The 17,990-nt window shown below is 38.1% G+C and overlaps 1 protein-coding gene across 1 annotated transcript; it reads left to right on the top strand.

The window, feature by feature from the left end:
* Positions 1-8,518: 8,518 nt before the first annotated feature.
* Positions 8,519-17,838, top strand: LOC127556890 (zinc finger protein 883-like). The gene is made up of 2 exons (XM_051990393.1): positions 8,519-9,949; positions 15,422-17,838. Exons 1-2 carry the CDS (start codon positions 9,913-9,915, stop codon positions 17,350-17,352), a joined length of 1,968 nt encoding a protein of 655 aa, XP_051846353.1. The 5' UTR covers positions 8,519-9,912; the 3' UTR covers positions 17,353-17,838.
* Positions 17,839-17,990: the final 152 nt, after the last annotated feature.

Here is a 17,990-nt window from a genome sequence, read left to right as displayed (position 1 = left end):
TCAAGGCTCAGCAGGGAGGCCAGTGTCCCTGGTCCGAGAGGAGGAGGAGAGGAGTATGGTGTGAGAAGACTGAACGGGGGCTTGGGGCTGGTTTTATAGTGTCTGCTGTGTGCCACAAGCCTTAGAAATTTAATCTCTTTTGATCCTGGTGCCAGAGTTGCCAGGTCCGTGCTAGTGATGGCCTGAATAGAGTAGCCCATGATGCAGCCAGACAGGTCCCCTGCCCTTTCTGTATCCACTGGAAAGAGTCATAGTAAGGCCTGGATGTCCATGTCCTTTAATCCCATAAATACCATGTATTATACATGTGTATCTACAGGTAAATATTCTCTTCTACTGAGCTATGAAATCTAGAGAGAATCAAAATAGTTTGAACTGAGACCAGATAGAGCTGATAAGCAGAAAAAGGTATAAAAATGCTGCTTTCCCCACAAAAGACTAATTTCAAATGTACCAAGCATACCTAGTAGAGCTATTTGAACCAGATCAAAGAAAAGAGTACCTTCTTTATTTAATCGTTAATTAGTATTTGTTAAGGGCCTAGTACTTCTTTTGTTAGAGAGGACTTAGGGAAAGGGCTGAGTTTTGGGAACTAATCTAAATAAGTCCTGGGAATTGTGCTTTCCAAAGGGGGTATACTGAAGGGGAGCATACTGAAGGAAAGGCTTGTCAAGGGGCATGAGGCTTAAAGGCAAAGACTTATGACAGGGGAGTGACTTATATTCTCCCCCAAATCCACTTTTGACCATCTTCTCAACCCTATGAGACAAAGAAGTTAATGATTTACTAGGATCACATAGCTAGTAAATGTCTAAGACTGGATTTGAATTTAGATCTTCAAGATCCATTTCATAGTTGTACCAGTATAGTATTAATGCGTCCAACTTCCCACAAGCCTTTCAAGATTGTTGCCATTTTTTTCTCATTTTATCAATTTGCAGAATATGGGATGAAACCTGTGTTGTTTTGGTTTACATTTCTCTTATTAATGGTTTGGAGCATTTTTTCATATGGTTGGGAACACTTAGCAGTTCTTTTAAGAATTCTTTGTTCCTATCCTTTGACCATTTAGCTGTTGACAAATGACTATGTTATTTTATTCGTTATTTATATTTCTTGGACATTAAATCCTTATCACAGAAATTTGATATCATGTTTGAGTTTTTGTTTCCCATTCCTCATTTAACTACTTTCTAATCCCAGATGTATAATGTTTTCTATGCAGAAGAAGTTTTTCAGTATCAAGTAATCAAAGTTTTCTATCTTTTATTTGGCTAAGAATACATTCCCTGTCTATACCTGTGAAAGCTACACAATCTATTTCTCTTTAGTATAATCTTTAATATTAAGGTCACATCTCCATCTAGAAACAGCAGCTAGGTAGCACAGTATCAGGACTGGACTCAGAGAGACCTGAGTTCAAATCTGGCTTCAGATACTTACTAGCTGTGGAATCTTGGTCAAATCACCACACCCTGTTTGCCTCAGTTCCTCATCTGTAAAATAAGCTGGAGAAGAAAATGGAAAACTACTCCACTATCTTTGTTAAGAAAATCCTAAATGAGGTCAGAGTTGGACACAACTGAACAAGAATAGTATCCCTATGGATGTATTATAGGGTATAGTATAAAGTTGTTGTTGTTGGTCTAATTTACTTCCTGACTGCTTTCCAGTTTTTTCAGTAATTTTTTTCTCATCTGCTCCCTCCTTGAAATGGTAAGCAATCTAATATAAATTATACATATGTAATAATATAAAAACACTTCCATATTAGGAATTTTGTGCAAGAAAACTCAAACTTGAACAAGAAAAAAGAAATTTAAAAATATTATGCTTCGAGCTGTTTTCAGATGCCATCACTTCTTAATTGTGAGTCTTTTTGATTTGTTTGGATCATTATTGACATTACTGACATAGCTTTACTATCACTGACATTACTGACAATAGCTGTCATTCACAGTTGTTCATCATGTAAGTGCTGTACTTATATCATCTAAGTTTCTGGATACAATTTTCTCTTTATTCTGTTCACCTCACTTTGTATCAGTTCCTCTATGTCTCTCTGGGTTTTCCTGAAATTGTTTTGCTCATCCACTGTCATCATTATGATAGGATCTTGTTCGAAATTTTTGAGTCGGTGTTCATGAATAATATTTGGTTTTTGTTTATTTTCTGTATTTTTTCTCCACATATATGTATTAAGTCTATATTTGTCTCATCAAGGGATTCTGGTAGAGTATTCTATTTGGGGGGAAATTATTTGGGAACCATGAGTATGAACTCTTCTTTACAAATAATAGAATGCTTCCACAAGTCTACTAAAACTGAGTTTTCCCTGCTTTGATAGTTCCTTTATATCTAGATCTATTTCCTTTTTTTGAATTCACATTATTCCAGATCTGGTCTTTTGACACTTTTGAGTATTTTATATTTTTGGAGGTCCTCTATTTCTTTTGGTTCTCAATTTAATTGGCATAAAATTGTGTACAATGTATCCTGATCATCTGTTTTCTTTCATCTGATTTTACTGTCTTTTCACCTTGCTCAATTGTCATTTTATAGATTTAATTTTATTTTCTCTTCTTTTTAATCAGATTGGCTAAGAGATTAACAATTTTATTAGTTTTTTTCAAAAGAAACATCTTTTGTTTTTATTTATCATTTCTTTGAGTTTTTTGCTTTCCAATATATCTATTTCCCTCCTAATTTTAAATGCCTTTTCTTTTGGGCTTATTTGAGATTTATTTGTTGATTTTCTATTTTATTAAAATGCATATTTATTTGATTAATCTATTATCATGCTTCTTTCTATCTTCTTAATGTATGAATGTAAGAATATGTTTTCCCTTGGGGATTGCTTTATCAGGATCCTCAAAATTTTCACAAGTTGCTTTTTTTATGATAACTTTTTTATAAAATTATTATTTCTATAATTTGTTCTTTGATGCAATCATTAAAAGCCACATCATTGTTAAGCTTCCATTTGGGTTGTATCTTTGGTTTGTCTTGCCTGAACCAATTTCCATTTTCATTTCATTATGGAATGAAAGGACATATTGGTAATTTCTGCCTTCTTTACATTTGTTTGCAGTATCTCTGTGCTCTAGTCCATGGTTAATTTTTATAGTACTTCCACTTGATGTACAAAAAATGCATTTTCCTTTGCTCTTCTATTTAGAAGATGTCATAAGTCTTTTAACTTTACTTTTCCCAAAAACCTTATTCATTGTGGCTGCTTTTATGTCATATTGTTATTTCTTCCCAGTCATGTAGATTCCTCCTTCTCTCTTTTCTTTCAGCTAGTCCTATTTATTAGTGTTTTAATTTCATCAAATTTTATGCCTTTTTCTTTCTTTCTCTTCTCTGTTTTTTCATCTTTTCTCTCCTTTCACTCTCCATTAGCCATCATTTCTTTTTGTTTTATCTAAATTCTCATTTTCTAATACAGACCCATATAATCATCTGGTCTTTGTTTTTTCCTGTATAGTTCATATATTGAAGTCTCCAAGGGAATCATTCTAAGCTCTACCTTCTAGGTGCTTTCTGGCACTGCCTCGTAGGGCTTACCTCACAGGATCCCCTTTTCCATTATGTCTTGCTTTCAGAATAATGTGCATTAATTCAAGTATCCCTCCATGGTAGAGAACAACTTATGCTACTAACCTACACCTACTCTTCTTGACCTTTTTCCTTCTCCTACATTTCCTGGAAATCTCATTCCTATGTACATGCTCTGCTAGTCCTCTAAGTGCCAGTTGCCCCAGGATTCTCCCCTACTCCTTTTCAACAAAAGTAGACTTTTCAATCATTAAATTTCTCAGGCCTCTGTGGGAGGTCCTTATCTCCCTTCAACCATAAAAAGTCATCTGTGGGATCCCCTGCCCCCTCCAAAGTGAGGTTTCCTTCTTTTCTCCTCATTCTTTCCCTACTCCCTACTTAGTCCATCTATGCCCTTCTTTTTCTGAGACCATAAAGGTTTGGTCTCCATCTACATTCTCACTGGTTTTTCTACAGCATCAGCACTTTTGATCCCTCTCTCCTCCTTAATATTTTCTTGTCTCTATGTTTCTGGGACATCTCTCTTTCCTAGTTTTCATCCTATTTCTCTAACTGCTTCTTCTTTGTCCACTTCGCTAGATCCCTCTCCAGAGCACACCCTAAGTCTGACCATAAGTATCTCCTGTGCTTTTATCCTGAGTTCTCTTCTCTTCTCCTTTTATACTATTTTATATAGTGATCTCATAAGCTTACATTTGATTCTCCAATCTACCTTACCTGTCCTTACCTCAGTATTGACCCAGCCAATCTCCTATCTTTAATTTCCTTAGAGACATTTCAAATGGATATATTAAACTCAGTATGAGTTCCTCAACTCTCCCCCAATCTCTCCTTCTCTCCTAACTTTCCTATTACTGTAGAGGGCAATGCTATCCTCCTCAGGATCTAGGAGACATCCTGGACTCTCCCTATTTCTGCCCCATAAATCTGGTGTAGTGCCATGGCCTGTCAAGTTCACCTTCATCACATCTCTATGATACATCCCTTTTCTTTTCTAACATTGCCTCCAACTTGGTACAAGCCCATATCAGCTCACATCTAGACTATTAAGATGACCTGCAGGTAGATGTACCTCATTCAAGGCTCTGCCCATGACTAGATATTCTCCACTCTCCATTCACTCACTAGAGTGATTTTGTATGGTGCAGTTCTGATCATATCACTCCTCTCCTCAATAAACTCCAGTGGCTCCCAATTGCCTCCAGGGTCAAATATAGAATGTTCTGTTTATCATTTAAAGCCCATCATAACTTAGCCCCCTCCTAGCTTTTCAGACTCCTCATCTTACACCTTATTCCCCACATGTAATCTTTGATACAGTGTCACTGTGCTGCTGGCCTCTCTCAAGTCTGGGCATTTTCAATAGCTTTCCCCCATGCTTGGAAAACTTTCCTCCCCTGATTCAGACCACTGACTTTCCTGGCTTCCTTAAGTTCCAACTAAAATCCCACTTTCTATATAGGAAGCTTTCCCTAACCTCTCAGTTCTATTGTTTCCCTCTTTTTAATTCTTTCCTATTTGTTCTTTACAATTTATTTTTATATGGTAATGTGCATATTGTGTCTCTCCCCCCCCCCCAATTAGATTGTAAACTCTTTGAGGGCAGGGACTATCTTTTGCCTTTTATGTTGCTGTTTGTCCTTCATTCTGACCATGATATCAGGGAGATGATGACATGACATGAAAGTGAATTGGTTTTAATCAGGCAAGGCTGTGCAAGATAACCTACTCCACTTTCCCCATCAAAGCCATCTGGGTCCAGTGGCAAAATATAAATCAGCACCACTCCATTGTTAAATATAGTGACTGGCATGTAATAGGTGCTTAATAAATATGTGAAATTGAATGGAAAATCACTAATTCTTGATAAAAGTTTGGTATATCACTCTCTTCTCTTCCCCTCTTTTTCTGTCCCTTTCAAGTAGCTTCCTCCACAAAAGATGCATTTACCTGCAGTTAGGATGTCACAAGATTCTGTCTATAACATCCTCTCTCCTCCTCTTCAATGTTACCTTTAGATTTCCTCATTCATCCCTGAATCCTAGTATACTTTTTGGTCTTCCTATTTTCATTCTGTTACCTTTGTTCTTTGTAATTATTCACTCCTCCTGCATTTCTGTTGTTTATGGTTTTGAGAAGCAAATAAGCTCTTCAATTCTTTCTTTCTTTACTTTCTAAGAATATTTCAGACTCTTATTCCTCATCCATTTTTTGTCCCATATTGCTAAACTTACATTTGCAGGAACTTACAAGTTCCTCCGAGCTACATCCAGAACTCCAATTGGAATGCACATTCTAGTAGATTTGGAATGGTCTTGCATATTTCAATGTCCTTTCCATTGTATTGGAAAATCTTTCTCTTAATGGCTTGCAGAACCCACTTAACTCTCAAGGAACTGGCAGTCTAGCAGAGGAAAATAATACACAAAGAATGGGAAAAGGGATCTGGGTGATGAGAAAGGGCCCACTTCAAAGGCATGGTAGGCCACAAAGTCAAAGAAGTCCCAAAAAAGTTGATCCAGAAGAGAAATGAGACACTTGAGATGAGCTTTCTCTTTAAAAGGTGTTTGGAAGTTTAAGAGGATCTGAAGATGATGATAGATGGATCTGGAAGGCTTGAAAAGAAAAGAGATGTAGAATTACTTCTGTTGGGTGTGAACTAGGGAATCAATTAGATTACCTTTCTGTAGTGAGAACCCATAAATTGGATCTGTGTAATGAAGAAGAGTGACTCAAGAGACCCTGTTGAAAAATAAAAACATTGGTAAATTCTTGGGTATTTCTAAAAGTGTAAAAGGTCAATAAATACCTTATTTTTTTCAAAGTAAAAAACAGAATAAAAGTGAAATATGGATTAAAAATAAACATGAGTTAGATGTTTTAAAGAAAAAAACCAAAAATAGATTAAAAAATAAAGTTTATGCATCTGATGGAAAATTGCCCCCACATTTTAGAATTCCTGATAAAGTGAATTAAAACCTTCTGATGGGAATGGAAGAGTATTGAATTCCAAGTACATTAGTCAAATACACATGTAGCAGACTGAAAGTATAGATGACCACTTGTACATATCAGGATATTTTCAAATCTGACCACCCTCTCCCACATATGGGAGACCTCCTAACTCAATCTGTGGTTTTTGTTCTTCCAAGTTTCCAGAATTCTAGGGGTGTCTTTAAAACTTTTATTTCTCTTAAGGAACCTGGCAATTACTTCCAATGAAATGAAATAAAATATTGAGTTTTCTTTAATGAATGAAGGAAATTTCCTTTTCCCATGAAAATTATTCATATTTCTATGTATCTAAATATTATTATTAAGAAATATATGTTTTTGAGAAATAAAAACAATCATAAAAGAATGGCATCAGATGTTTTGGCTGTGACCATCATACCCAAAATTGCCTTAAGCCCTCAGTGCAACAATAGATAACTCACTTGGCTGAAAAGTCTCATGGCACTCAGGTCGGTCAAAATTACAATTACTATATCTTTAGTGTGGTGATCTTCTTCTTTAAAATAATATAATGGTTCTTTGGGAGCAGGTTTCCTGGAGAGGTTTTCTGGAGGCAGCCTTAAGTTTCAGTTAAAAGTAATAATCACTCAAATACAGCCAGGTGTTAAAAGTTCAGATCTTTTGTTGTCTTCAATATAGCCCGGTTAGTTTTCTTAGAGGCCCCCTCCCCCCCCCTCTCTCCTTGGTTCTAAGAGCTCTTGTGTCTTTGTCCTTTGCTTCTGCCTCTGCTTTCTTCAGCCTCCAGCCAGTACCAAGGTGAAAGCTGGAAATGAATCTGTCTTGCCTCCAAGAGAGGGCTTGTGGGCTTCCACCCAGAGTGCTCCTCTCAGACCCCTGGCAATGTTCCGAAGTAAACTAACTAACCTGAAGCTAAGAGCCTCTTTATATATGCTCTCCCAAAGGTTGACTCCTCCTTCTGGAGGCAGGGATTAAGGGAGGAGTGAATTCAGATTTCTCATATTAAACCCTGAAATCTCCCAAACATGTGAACTCCAATGAGTACTTAAATATATTAGTGAGCTAGAGGATTTGCTAAGTACCATGCTAAATTAGCACTTTGTAAGGATTCTCTTCGTGTTTTACCTAGATGAAATTTTATTTCTACCTCTCAGGAAATAAACTAGATATTTTCTTTTTCTTTCCAATATTTTCTGTGATCACAGAAACCCCTCAACCCCCAACAATATACTGTACTTGCCAGCTTTTTACAAACTTTGCACCAAACTTTCTTTTCTTTTTTGCAAGATAATTAGACTTGCTCAGGATCAACATCTAGGAAATATTAAGTGTGTAGATCTGGATTTGGACTCAGGTTCTCTTGCCTTCGGGACTGATGCTCTATACACTCCGTTATTGAGCTGACTCTGTAAATATTCTTTAATAACATATCACATCTCTCAGTTCTGATGAAGAAGTTTCACATTATCTTCTGTCATTTCCTCCCCTAGAGCCTCCTGCAGCACTTTAGAACACATGCTTCCTCCCAAATTCCATAATAAAACATTTCTCTACTTTCTTCCAACTGACCATATAAGTTGTTTTTCTCAGTCTTCATTAGATTCTTAATGACTTTGGCTTCAAGTCTTGACTGTAACCCTTATCACAGGTACAGCCACTGGGTAAATTCTCTTTCTGTGTTTCAGTTTCCGCCCATGAGGTTGACCTAGATGAATTCTGAAATGTCTTTGAGCTCTAAGCCCAATGTATTTTGGTGGTTTAGGAGCTGGTGACATTCCAGGATGTGGACGTGGACTTCACCCCGGAGGAGTGGGGCCTCTTGAACCCTTCTCAGAAGGAGCTGTACAAGGAGGTCATGCTAGAGAATGCCCAGAACCTTCTCTTCGTGGATAAGGGCACTTTTCTGCGATCAAAAGGAATATCTTTGTTCCCTGCTGTGCTGGGTTTGGAGCATTTCTCAATTTCTGAAAAGGGAAAAGGGCTGGTTTCCTGGGTCCCAGAGACAGAATCCTCCTGCTATCCAGTTTTCCTATAAAATTTCAGTATATTGTTGAAGAGAAGCCAGAGGTCTCTCAGTTGCTTCTGAAGCCATCTCTCCCCAATTCTAGGCAGCCTGAGGTCAAAGATTAGATCAGGGCTGAAGCATCTCAGATGTGGAACTAATATCACAAGTTTTTTAAGCCAGTCTTTACTTGGACATGACTTTGATCTGGAAAAGTTTGGAAATTGCTCAACTTGCAACTTCTCTTTGCAACTCTTTCCTCTTTAGTTTGGGCTCGGTATTGGGAGTAAATTTCTTTTTGAGAAACATCCCAGCTCTTCTTTGTGCCCAGTAGAACCCATTAGTCCCCAGTCTTCCTTTACATTGCCCTCAAACTCCAGCACAGATGGTACAGCAGGAAGGATGAGAAGAATGAGAAGCATTAATATTCACAGGCTATTCCCCAGTAAGTGCTTTCTTCACCACATTAGGCCATTAAGTGACCTCATTATCCTCATTTTACAGTTGAGAAAACTGAAGCAGACAGTTTAAGTGGCTTGGCCAGGAGCACACAGCTGGTGTCTGAGCCCAGATTGAAATCCTGGCCTTGCTGACCCAGACACAGGGCCCTTGGCACTGCACTCCCAGCTGTCTCTAATTCTGGGTAATGGAAACTCCACAGTGAGTCCCTCCTTCCATGAAGAAGGGGCACCAAGACTGAGTTTTCTGGTTCCGAATCAGCTCCCTGACCTTCCCCAGTTCTCCCCAAAGCTCCCTAAAGTAAATGCTATGGAGTCCTCCTTAGGAGATCTGGGAACCACCCCCTGCTCTCACTTGCATGCTCCCATCAATGGCAGGAACAACAGACTGGCCAAGAATCAGAATTAGGACTAACTAAGGTTCCTTGAATTTAGCAGCAGGAGAATCTCACCCACAGTGGCTGAGACTCCCTGAATGAAAAAAAAAAGTTTTTATAGGTTTTAATGAGGAGGCAGAGGTAGGGGGCAGGGCAAAAACTGATTCATCAGGGTCCCCTTTGTTAGGGCTCATGGCTGACCTGGAACAATGACCTTTTCCCAATTTGAGGTGAGGCATTTCTGCCAGAATGGAGCACAAAAGAATGGGGCAAGGAAGTATGGCAGTTTCTCAGAACAGGATAATGCTGCACATCCTAGTTTGGATTCTTCTATTACAAACACAAATAGGAAGATACAGCCAGATATATATGAACATAATGGAGAGCTTCTCAAAATGGAGCAGCTTTGTATGCATACTTTCCTTGCTACAGAGAACTAAATTACAAGTGTGTTTCCAGCCTCACCCTTGGTTCTCCATTCGCAGGGCTGCCAACTCCCAGAAAAGATGTGTTCTCTCATCTTGAACAAAGGGAAGCACTGCTGATGCTGGAGGAAGAAGTCCTGAGAAGGAGTTGTTCAGGTGAGGGAGGTGAAAGCAAGTATATCAGAGCTGTGAGTATAAGAGGCTGCTATGTGTTGGGGGCAGAAAGACCTGATTTGGAGTTCTTTTTCAAACACTTTTTTGCATGTTTCCTGGGCAAGTCATTAACCTATTGAGCCTCAGTTTCCCTAACTGTAAAATGAGGGAGTTGGACTCCCTGGTTTCTTAGCTCCCTTCTGGTAATAAATCTATGATCCTATAAAAAGTCATCTGACAGAATTTAGGAGTATAGAACTCTCCTGAAAGTGCAAATTGGGCTTAAGTTTTCCAATCTGAGCTCTTTCTTAGACTTTCTTCAAGTCAGTGAATAATTATTTATTAAGTGCCAACTTTGTGGATCCTCTGCTAAGCATCAGGGATATAAAGAGATTCAAGGAACATTCCCTATTCTCCTGGAGTTCACATAGTGGTGAGTGGCCAATGTAAATCACTATATAGAAAGCCACTCTCAAGAGACATATTGGAGCTAATTGATGGAGGGAAATCACTAAAGTTTAGAAAGAGTAGAAAAGGCCTATTGTGGAAGGTGGACTCTAGTTGGGGCTTCAGGGAAACAATGGTGAGCATTCTAGGTATGGACATGGTAAGGAAGTTAGGAGATGGAGTGTCCTGTTTACAGAATAGAAAGACCCAAACCTCTGGGTTAGAGTATATTTGGAGAGGAAATAAGGTGAAAGAAGACTGGGAAATCAGGAGAGGGGTAGATGATAAAGTACTTTAATGGCCTGGAGAGGATTTTATATTTGGTTCTTTTGCTAGAGGGCCACATATGGTTTAGTAGGTAGTGACATGGTCAGTTAAGAACTTTAGGAAGACTAATTTGCCAATTGAGTGAAGGAATGAATGAACTGTGGAGAGACTCGAGGCAGCTAAATCAACCAGCAGATTCTTGTAATACTTCAGGAATAAGATGTTTGGGTTCTAAATCAAGAACAATTTTTGAGAGAAAAGGGGACATATGGGAGAAATGTTGCAAAGGTGGAATCATAGTATTTTACAGCAGATTGAATATGATGGTCAGGTGTATGAATGTGTAAGACTCAGTGAGGAGTGCTGATACTTCATTTGTGAGCTTGCACTATTGAGAGAATGTCTTGGAGGGCATTACTAAAGAAGAAAAATGGGAGGGCCGGGGAAAGAGGGGGGAAGAGAATGAGTTTAGTTTTGGATAATGACAAAAGGAAACCCAGTAAAGGATGGCACTAAAACCCAGACAGAGAAAATGGAGTGATTATGTCAAAGACTTCAAAGAACTCAAGAAAGTTGAAGATGAAGAAATGGCCATTAGATTTACCAATTTTGAGGATTTTGTTAATTATGGAAAGATGAGTTTCATTTAACAATGAATCTGGAAGGCAGAGTACAGAGAATTTCAAAGAATGAAAAGGAAAGGGGTTGGAGTCATTGCTTGTAAATGGACATCTTCAGCTGTTTAGCCATGAAACGGAAGAGAGATATTGGAAAATATCTCTTGGGGTTGAAGGGATCAAGTTATAGTGTTTTGAGGATGGCAATAAGAAAGGAGTCATTAGTGTGAAAGAAACTGAAAAGGAGTAGAAAAGTGGGGACGCTAAAGAGGCAGCATACTGTGTTCAAAGATGGCGTACTGCAATGGGGTAATTTACAAATGGAAATGCTTTAGTAAATAGAAGGACTGTTTCATTTAATAATGAGGTCAAAAAAGAAAAGAAGGTATCTATTTGGGGAAGGAAGGAGGATTAGCTATCTCCTAATAAATGACTTCTTTTTTCTTTTTTTTTTTTATTTAATAATTACTTTATATTGACACTCGTTTCTGTTCCGATTTTTTTCCCCCCTCCCTCCCTCCACCCCCTCCCCTAGATGGCAAGCAGTCCTTTATATGTTGGATATGTTGCAGTATATCCTAGATACAATATATGTTTGCAGAACCGAACAGTTCTCTTGTTGCTTAGGGAGAATTGGATTCAGAAGGTATAAATAACCCGGGAAGAAAAACAAAAATGCAGATAGTTTACATTCGTTTCCCAGTGTTCTTTCTTTGGGTGTAGCTGCTTTTGTCCGTCATTTATCAATTGAAACTCAGGTCTCTTTGTCAAAGAAATCCACTTCCATCAAAATATGTCCTCATACAATATCGTTGTCGAAGTGTATAATGATCTCCTGGTTCTGCTCATTTCACTTAGCATCAGTTCATGTAAGTCTCGCCAGTCCTCTCTGTATTCATCCTGCTGGTCATTTCTTACAGAACAATAATATTCCATAACATTCATATACCACAATTTACCCAGCCATTCTCCAATTGATGGGCATCCATTCATTTTCCAGTTTCTAGCCACTACAAACAGGGCTGCTACAAACATTTTGGCACATACAGGTCCCTTTCCCTTCTTTAGTATTTCTTTGGGATATAAGCCCAATAGAAACACTGCTGGATCAAAGGGTATGCACAATTTGATAATTTTTTGGGCATAATTCCAGATTGCTCTCCAGAATGGTTGGATTCGTTCACAACTCCACCAACAATGCATTAGTATGACTTCTTTTTTCAATGAACTATAAGGCAAATTTCTCTTCCGGGAAGGTGACTGCAGCTAGAGAGTGAGGATAAGCAATAAGGGAGGCTTGGGGAAGTATGATAACATGTGGAAAAGCTGCTGTGGTGAATGGGACAGTCAGTGATGTGGTTGTACAGTCATTTCAGTCTTATCTGACTCTTCATGACCACATTTGGGGTTTTCTTCACAAAGATACTACAGTAGTGTGCTGTTGGAATCTTTACAAACTGCTAACTCCTTAGAGCCATGGGTAATACTAGAGAACTTCTAAATTTAGTTCTCTATACCATTAATTTTTTAATCTTTGATAAAGATGCACTGGCTCCAGCAGACAGGTTTTATAACCCATCAGAAGAGCAGTGTCCAGTGCGAGCAGCTCCACTATCTTTAGATAATCGTAGGTGATGTGGAGAGATCCAGAAAGTGGTGAATGGAAAGGACCAGATAGGCTAACTGCCTCGGAGAGAGGGCTTCTGGCATAATTCCGCTGAAATGTGTCCGAGAGCCTCTGTCTGTTTCTTTTATACGAGGGAGAGGAATTGTGGGATACGAGAGAGAGGGATTATGGGTTTTCTCCCATAGTGCTCTCTGGCCCTAAGAGCTTCAAGAGAGGTGTGAATTCACAAAGTTACAAAGTTTACTTTGTGAATCTCCCATACTTGTGAACTCCAATGAGTAAAGGTGTGAACACAAGCATTGTATCAATTAGTTCTACTTAGTACCTGTTTCAGGTTCTGGCCCAAAACATCTTCTTGTAAGGTCAGATCAATAATCTAGCAATTCTAATGAGTTAGCAGTTTGTAAAGATTCCAACAGTGTGCCATTTCTTTTTCTAGCTCATTTTACAGATGAGGAAACTGAGGCCAACAGGCTTAAGTGACATGTCCAGAATCACAAAGCTAGAAAGTGTCTGACATCAGATTTAAACTTGCATCTTCCTAACCCTAGGCCAAGCATTCTATCCACCGAGCCACATAGCTTTCCTGGGGGAGTCAATTAGAGAAATGTCATAGCATAGTTTTGCCACAGTAAGGGCCACACTGAGATTATGTAGCCTAAATTTATAGTGGACCCAGGAAGGCTGGCTTCATGATTTTCTAAATCTTTCAGCAATATACAGTAACAAGGGCTATTGCCTTACTTGGAGTTAGTCTAGGGCTATGCTTTACATAAATCATCAAAATGGATCTCTCCTCAATTTCTAAGTCTCAAACTTTAGCCCATTCTTGAAGAGTTATTGAAGTGATAAGCACTGTGCTGAGGAAATGGAAGAGAAACTCCCAAGCATCCCATAGTTTTTGTTGCTTCAGGAAGCTAGGAAGAAATCTCTGTGATTCTCACTGTGCGTCTAGTAAAGTCCCATCAAGATTAAAAATAGATAAAGGTTACTTAGTATAAAGGATGTGGAGCAAGAAAAAGACAGAAACATGGTTGAAACCAGATGTATCTAACAACTAGAACAGAGGAAAGATTACATCAATTGAGGCAGAGTCTGGGGCCTAATGTCAGCCTTGAGCCCTATCAGCCAGTCAATAAGCATGGGATTAGACAGATCCAGTTTTCTAGGCACTGTGCTAAGCCATGGGGATACAAAGGAAGGAAAAAGTTAGTCCCTTCTATTAGGGAGCTTCCAATCTGGCCTACAAACATGGAGGTGGTTTGAGAAGAGGCAACAGATCAGGAACCTCACTCTTAGCTGATGTAAAGAAAAGAATATTTTTGAATGGAAAGATACTTAGTTTGGGACAGCAAGGTGGCGCAGTGGATAGAGCACCAGCCCTGAAGTCAGGAAGTTCTGAGTTCAAATCTGACCTCAGAAACTTAATACTTCCTAGCTATGTGACTTTGGGCAAGTCACTTAACGCCAATTGCCTTAGCAAAAAAAAAAAAGAAAGAAAGAAAGAAAGAAAGAAAGAAAGAAAGAAAGATAGTTTAATGGGACATAAGTAAATACAAAGAATGAGTGTAATACTGTTTAAGGCAGAATTGGGGAATACATGGTCAATATTAAAGTAAAAATGATAAAAATACAGGCACACCTCAGAGATATTGTGGGTTCAGTTCCAAATCATCCCCCAGGAAAGGAAATAATAAAGCCACATGAATTTTTTTTCTAGTTTTCCATTGGACATAAAAGTTATGTTTTATAACATATCATACTTTACTGAGTGAGTAAAAGTGTTATGTCCATAATTTTTAAATACTTTATTGTTATGAAAAGCTAATAATCATCTGAATCTTCAGGGAACCATAATTTTGTTGATGGTGAAGGATCTTGTCCAGTGTCAATAACTGCTGACTAATCAGAGTGGTGGTTGCTTAAGATTGACAGTAGTGATAGCAATTTCTTTTTAAAAAGCAACATTGAAGTTTGCCAGAATTGTTGACTTTTCATTTGAACACTTAGATCCCATTTTAGGGGTATTAATCCCCAGATTTCAATTTTTTTATGTTTTAGGGCATAGAAAGATCCAAGGAGAGGGAAAAAATGAGTCAACATATAATAATAAAAAAGAAGAAAAAATAAAAGGAAGATCAATGGAGAAAACTATCTAATACCATGGACAGAGCATGCCTAGTCACAGGGTAGGAATTTTAGTCTAAGATCAGGGAGTTTGTTATGTCAATGTTCTGACTTGGAATGGAATGAAAATTCTGAGCCTGCGTATGTCATAAATGTGTTATGAGGATCCAGAGGGATTTTATGTGAAATTCTTTATAAATGAAGTCATTCTGCTAATATGAGTGGATGGCATTTTCAAATGAATGATTCTATCCACTTAACTTTGAATACTTTTCTTTTAGTCTAGGGAAATTGAATGTGGCTTAGTTTTACTTTCTGCCAATGGAGGTAAGAGGATATAATTACATATTCATGTCTGTGTATATGTATCTTATTGATTATTTCTTGCAGAAGGAGAAATTAGACCTGAAATGAAGGAGGCTCCTGCAAAACTAAGCATTTCTTTGGAAGGAACTCACAAGCAAAGCTTCATAAGTGATGGCCCCCATGACTTCACTAGGAGACAAATACGTGTTGTGCTTCACAGAATTCACATAGGAGAAAAACCTTATGATTATTATCACTGTGGAAAAGACTTGAGTCAACAATTATCCCTTATTAATCATCAAAAAATTCACATTGAAAAGAAAGCACATGAATGTCACAAATGTGGAAATACTTTCATACAGAAGACCAGTCTTGCTGAACATCAGAGAATTCACACCAAGAAGAAAAATGAATGTGATCCGTATGAAAAGGTTTTTAGACAAGAATGCCATTTTACTATACATCAGAGAATCCACACTGGAGAAAAACCTTGTGAACATCATGAATGTGGAAAGACTTTCAGATGCAAATCCAAACTTGCTCTACATCAGAGAATCCACGCTATAGAGAAGCATTATCAGCGTCATCAATGTGGAAAGACTTTCTCACAGAGTTCAAATCTTTCTAAACATCAGACAATCCATAATGAAAACAAACATTATAACTGTGATCAATGTGACAAGGCTGTTACACAAAGCTCCAATCTTGCTGAACACCAGAGAATCCACACTGGAGTGAAACTTTATCAATGTAATCAGCGTGGAAAGATTTTTAGACACAGATGCCATCTTGCTCTACATCAAAGAATTCATACTGGGAAGAAACCTTTTGAATGTAATGAATGTGGAAAGATTTTCACACAGCATTCCAGTCTTGTGGAACATAAACGAATCCACACCAAGGAGAAACCTTATGAATGTAATCACTGTAGAAAGACTTTCACTCAGGAATGCCGTCTTAGTCTACATCAGAGAATTCACACTGGAGAGAAACCTTGTGAATGTAACCATTGTGGAAAGGCTTTCAGATGCAAATCCAAACTTGGTCTACACCAAAGAGTCCACACTGGAGAGAAGCATTATCAGTGTAATCAATGTGGAAAGGGGTATAAAAGTAGCTCAGGTTTAGCTACACATCAGAGAATCCACACTGGAGAGAAACCTTATGAGTGTAATCAATGTGGAAACACTTTCAGATGTAGCTCCAGTCTTGCTGTACATCAGAGAAGTCACACTGGAGAGAAACCATATGAATGTGTTCAGTGTGGAAAGAATTTCCGACAATACAACAAATTTGCTGACCATCAGAGAATCCATACTGGAGAGAAACCTTATCAATGTCATCAATGTGAAAAGACTTTTAGAAGAAGCTCGGGTCTTGCTAAACATCAGAGAATCCACACCGGAGAGAAACCTTATCAATGTCAAAAATGTGGAAAAACTTTCTCACAGAAATCTAATCTTGCTTTTCATGAAAGAATCCACAATGGAAAGAAACCACATAAATGTGGTCAGTGTGGAAAGAATTTCAGACACAACTCCAGTCTTGTTGAGCATCAGAGAATCCACACTGGAGAGAAACCTTTTGAATGTGGTTCATGTGGAAAATATTTCCGACAATACAACAAATTTTCTGCACACCAGAAAATTCATACTGGAGAAAAATCGTATAAATGTAATCAGTGTGGAAAAAATTTCCAACAGTGTAACAAATTTATTGAACACCAGAAAATCCACAATGCAGAGAAACCTTATGAATGTAAACAGTGTGGGAAGGCTTTTACACAGAAGTACAGTCTTAGTAACCATCAGAAAATCCACATTGGAGAGAAACCTTATGAATGTAATCAGTGTGGAAAGGGATTCATATGTTGCTTCCATCTTACTCTTCATCAGAGAATCCACACTGGAGAGAGACCTTATGAATGTGTAGTTTGTGGTAAAGCTTTTTATGTACGCTCTTCCCTTACTAAACATCAGAGAACCCATACTAGAGGACAAATTTCCTTAATATAATCAATATAGAAAATCATTCAGGCTAAAGTCATCCTTTATTCCCTGTCAGAGAATATCCTTGTAATGAATGAGGAATGTTATAGAAATGGAGCACAGAGCTCTATTAGTTATCAGAAAATTCATCTTGGGAATAAACCCTATATATGGATCCAATGGCCTTCAGGTAAAGATCATCTCTTTCCTTTATATCAAAGATTCATAGTGAAGAGAAGATTTACTAATGTGCTCAATGAGGACCTACCTTTCCCTGGCAGAGGGAGATCAGTGGACCTCCCAATATTCACCTTGGAATAAAGCCATAAAAGCTAAATTTATGGGAAGGCTTTCACCTGGAGGTCCTATTTGTGTGCATATTGAAAAAATCTTGTGGGACATAAAATTTGTGAATCCAATTATTGAAGTAAGGTATCTTCCTGCAGCACAGACATCACAAATTTCATACTATGCAGAAAACCCTAAAACTGGATTAAACATTTCTCTGACATCCCAAGGTTTCTCATTATTCCTTTCTCATATGTCGTGACATTATTTTACCATAACTTCTGCAAGCACTCCCCAGTTCATTGGTACTCGCTTTGACTCATGATATTAGCTGCACAAAAAGTCTTGCAACAATATTTTGGTATCTATTGGACATT

Source organism: Antechinus flavipes, chromosome 3, assembly GCF_016432865.1.
Source record: "Antechinus flavipes isolate AdamAnt ecotype Samford, QLD, Australia chromosome 3, AdamAnt_v2, whole genome shotgun sequence".
NCBI classification, from domain to species: Eukaryota; Metazoa; Chordata; class Mammalia; order Dasyuromorphia; family Dasyuridae; genus Antechinus; species Antechinus flavipes.
The sequence above is the reverse complement of the archived record's forward strand: the minus strand, read 5'-3'. Positions and strand labels throughout refer to the sequence as shown.

What these genes read in the sequence shown, in the direction of transcription:
- LOC127556890 (XM_051990393.1), top strand. Translation starts at nt 9,913, where the DNA reads ATGCTGGAGGAAGAAGTCCTGAGAAGGAGTTGTTCAG. An exon ending in CCTGAGAAGGAGTTGTTCAG is followed by an intron (nt 9,950 to 15,421) that starts GTGAGGGAGGTG and finishes TATTTCTTGCAG; the next exon opens with AAGGAGAAATTAGACCTGAA.